Source organism: Myotis davidii, unplaced genomic scaffold (genome assembly GCF_000327345.1).
Source record: "Myotis davidii unplaced genomic scaffold, ASM32734v1 scaffold290, whole genome shotgun sequence".
NCBI classification, from domain to species: Eukaryota; Metazoa; Chordata; class Mammalia; order Chiroptera; family Vespertilionidae; genus Myotis; species Myotis davidii.
This window is the reverse complement of record NW_006285049.1, coordinates 985,983-989,819: the sequence shown is the minus strand read 5'-3', so window position 1 is coordinate 989,819 and position 3,837 is coordinate 985,983. Positions and strand designations below refer to the sequence as shown.

At 60.3% G+C, this 3,837-nt stretch overlaps 1 protein-coding gene across 1 annotated transcript in view; it reads left to right on the top strand.

Moving 5' to 3' along the window:
- Nucleotides 1–3,389, top strand: part of PRPH (peripherin) — a 20,354-nt gene extending 16,965 nt beyond the window's left edge. The window contains exons 3-11 of the mRNA XM_015558552.1: nucleotides 299–501; nucleotides 861–921; nucleotides 1,089–1,184; nucleotides 1,582–1,749; nucleotides 1,849–1,974; nucleotides 2,082–2,302; nucleotides 2,398–2,447; nucleotides 2,674–2,753; nucleotides 2,990–3,389. Coding sequence (XP_015414038.1) covers nucleotides 299–501; nucleotides 861–921; nucleotides 1,089–1,184; nucleotides 1,582–1,749; nucleotides 1,849–1,974; nucleotides 2,082–2,302; nucleotides 2,398–2,447; nucleotides 2,674–2,753; nucleotides 2,990–3,058 — 1,074 coding nt within the window. The 3' untranslated portion in view covers nucleotides 3,059–3,389. The remainder of the gene's footprint in view (nucleotides 1–298; nucleotides 502–860; nucleotides 922–1,088; nucleotides 1,185–1,581; nucleotides 1,750–1,848; nucleotides 1,975–2,081; nucleotides 2,303–2,397; nucleotides 2,448–2,673; nucleotides 2,754–2,989) is intronic.
- Nucleotides 3,390–3,837: the final 448 nt, after the last annotated feature.

Sequence of the window (3,837 nt, the reverse complement as noted above, 5' to 3'; positions counted from 1 at the left end):
GTGAGGCCATCAGCCTGCAGAGGGGTTAAGTGCTGTGCCCAAGGATACATTATTGACAAGCAGCAGCAGAGGCTGGACTCAGCATGGTTTGGCGCTTCTCAGATCACGAGATAAATTGCCTGAAAGAGACTAAAGTTAGCTCACAAGGACTTCCAGGTGGTGAGCTGGTTAAGGCCTGGTGTGTCTTTGAGAAATGGCAACCCCCCATCAGGGAGGACTCTGGGTCAGCGAGTTGGGGCTTCCTCTTGCCCTGTGATCCTGCAAGAAGAGATACTCAGGCTCTGCCTCTGGGCGGAAGGTGCGCTTCCTGGAGCAGCAGAACGCGGCCCTGCGCGGGGAGCTGAGCCAGGCCCGGGGCCAGGAGCCGGCGCGCGCCGACCAGCTGTGCCAGCAGGAGCTGCGCGAGCTGCGCCGGGAGCTGGAGCTGCTGGGCCGCGAGCGCGACCGGGTGCAAGTGGAGCGCGACGGGCTGGCGGAGGACCTGGCGGCGCTCAAGCAGAGGTCAGGGGGCAGGGCCGGGCGGCGACCCGGAGGCGGCTGCTCCACCCTTCCCTTCCCTCGCCCCCAGCCACTCCAGGGAGTTGCTTCCAGGCTCAACCCGGGAGGGCGTGTGCTGGCAGCATCCTTGCCCTCCCTCTAGCCCTTTGCTGAGTCTCTGGGGAGGCAAAGTGGCCATGTCTCTTCGTGTATAAAGCGGCCTCCGCTCAGCTCCCAGCCCACTAGACAGAAAATGGGGCGCGCCCATCAGGCCGTCTGAAGACCCCTCCTAGGAGTCCTGGGCAGTACCCCAGATCCTGGGGTGGGGGTGGGCGGGAGGACGGTGACCCTGCAGCTCAGCCTCTGCCCACTCTCCCCACCAGGCTGGAGGACGAAACACACAAGCGGGAGGACGCTGAGCACAACCTCGTGCTCTTCCGCAAGGTGAGCCCGGGCCCCGCGTGCGTGTCCGTCCCCCTACCTCTACCCCGGGCCTGTGTGTCCGGGGCAGCATCTGTGGGTGCGGGGAGGCCATCAGAAGCCTTTAGAGGCTCTTCCTTGTGCTGAGCAGCCCCTCCCTGCTCTTGAACCCCTACTGCTACCCCATGAAGGACGTGGACGATGCCACCCTGGCCCGCCTGGAGCTAGAGCGCAAGATTGAATCTCTGATGGATGAGATTGAGTTCCTCAAGAAGCTGCATGAGGAGGTGGGTGAACGCGGATATCAGGGAGGCTTCGGAGGTTGGGAGGTTGGGTCTCTTTGGAGCTAGGAGGCAAGCTCTGGAGGAGATGGGCAGATCCGCAGAAGAATAGCCCCGGGGAAGCGAAGTGGGAGTCTGGAGAGACACAGCCCCTCCACCTCGGCCTACAGGTGGTTTGTCTCCCGCCCATGCGCCACCTGGTGGCGAGGAGCGGAGCTGCACCCGACAACCTAGCCGCGGACTCAGTGTGGGCCAGGCTCAGGGTGCGCAGTCCCGTGCGCGCTGCACTCCTTGGCGCCCCCTTTTGGTCACTCAAGTGCGTGTGCTCTTTTCTGTGCGCGGACTACGCGGCCCGCGTGGGATCTGCGCGGCGAACACGGCGTCCTGGTGTCCTGGGCGGCAGGAGCTGCGAGACATGCAGGTGAACATGGAGAACCATCAGGTGCAGCAGGTCGAAGTGGAGGCGACCGTGAAGCCCGAGCTCACAGCAGCGCTAAGGGACATCCGCGCGCAGTACGAGAGCATCGCGGCCAAGAACATGCAGGAGGCAGAGGAGTGGTACAAGTCCAAGGTGGGAGAGCCCAGGGGGTTGGGAGGACCCCAGAGGGCAGGGCGCCTGGGCGACGGCGCATCCCGTCTGCCCACACCTGGGGTGCCCTCCACCCTGCAGTACGCGGACCTGTCGGACGCCGCCAACCGAAACCATGAGGCCCTGCGCCAGGCCAAGCAGGAGATGAATGAGTCGCGACGCCAGATCCAGAGCCTGACGTGCGAGGTGGACGGACTGCGGGGCACGGTGAGTACCAGGCTGCCCGCCGGCTGGGGGAAGGTGGTGGTGGGGGTGGTGGGGGTACGGTGAAGGCTGTTCCCTCTCTGACCCGTGCTCCCCCCACCCCACCCCAGAACGAGGCGCTGCTCAGACAGCTGCGGGAGCTGGAGGAGCAGTTTGCGCTGGAGGCCGGCGGGTACCAGGCGGGCAATGCGCGCCTCGAGGAGGAGCTGAGGCAGCTCAAGGAGGAGATGGCGCGGCACCTGCGCGAGTACCAGGAGCTCCTCAACGTCAAGATGGCCTTAGACATCGAGATCGCCACCTACCGGAAGCTGCTGGAGGGCGAGGAGAGCCGGTGGGGGCGGGGCTGCCGGAGGGCGGCAGGGTGTGGTCCTGGCAGGGATGTGTTCGGGTCTGGGCAGAGGAGCTAACCGCTCGCTTCGCCCCCAGGATCTCCGTGCCCGTCCATTCCTTCGCATCTTTAAATATCAGGACGACTGGTGAGTCTCCCACACCTGGCCCCCAGCCTGTCTGTCCCCTTGTCCTCTCCTGCCCTGACCGGACTCTGGCTAAGGCTCTGCTCAGGGATAATTTCTCTCTATCGAATCCTGGTCTATTCTCGCCCTTCTAAGTCCTGCCCGCCCCTCCCCTCACCGTCGTCCGTATGAGCGCTTAAAAGGAGGTCATCCAGGCCTCCTCTCTCCCACCCTCACCTGCTTTTTCCAGTGCCCGAGGTGGAGCCTCCGCAGGACAGCCACAGCCGGAAGATGGTTCTGATTAAGACCATTGAGACCCGGAATGGGGAGGTGAGATGGGACACTTGGGCCCATCGTTTTCCATATTATTTCTGAGCCCCAGCTTGGCTGCCGCGGATCTTAGGATGTTGTGGGTTAGTGGTTCTTGGGGTGGGAGGGAGACAGAGACGGTAGATAGATGGATCAGAGCCTCCGCCTTTTATGCTAGAAGGGAGATACCAGGTCCCAAAGGAGCTGGGAGGAGGGTGGTCCTGAATGTTTGTGCCCTTCCCATGCCTTGCCCCCAGCAGGTGGTGACGGAGTCCCATAAGGAGCAGCGCAGTGAGCTGGACAAGTCCTCTACTCACAGCTATTGAACCCCTTGGTCCAGAAGTCCCTGCCCTGCCCTAGGCCTACTCAAAGCCCATACCCGAACACCAGTCCTGAATTAGTCCCCTCTCCATCTGCATGCATCTAGGGGATGGTACCAGTCGCCCCTTCCCTGGCCTCTAGCCAAACCCTACCCAGCCAGCTGTAGCTGAGCCTCTCCCTGCCCTGAATATAGATATGACCCATATATTCCCCCTTTCTGATCTCGGTAAGAGGCCGATGATTCCCCAGTCTACTTCTGCCATGATCCCATGATCAGTGGGGTGGGCCAGGGTCTGAGTTTAACTATGAATGAAATAAAACTGCTGTCAAAGAAACCTCTGTAGTGCATCTGTGTCTGTGGAAGTGGTGGTGCCTGTGAGGAGGGTTTTCAGCAGTGTTTTCTCTTTGTCTCTAGTCATTTCTTTTCTGCATCCCACTATCTGTGCATCTCACTGGTAGGCATCAATGACTCCTATCTACCTTTCTGGCTTTTCTCCTACCTCTCTGTCCTTCTCAACTTGTGTTCCCCCTCTGCAGCCCTGAATGCCCAGTTGCCTCTGGGTGTCCCATAGGCCCACAAATTCAACATGTCCCAAACTGAGCTCTTCTCCTCTACCATCTGTAACCATGTTCTTCCTTCTGGATTCCCCACCTTAGACGAAGGCACCACTAGAACCTCTATTGCCCAAATTAGAATTCAATTCATCTCACACCTTTTCTTTTCTTCACCTCCCACTCCAGGCAATTCTGTTAATTTTTTTTCTTTTTTAAAAAAATTATATTT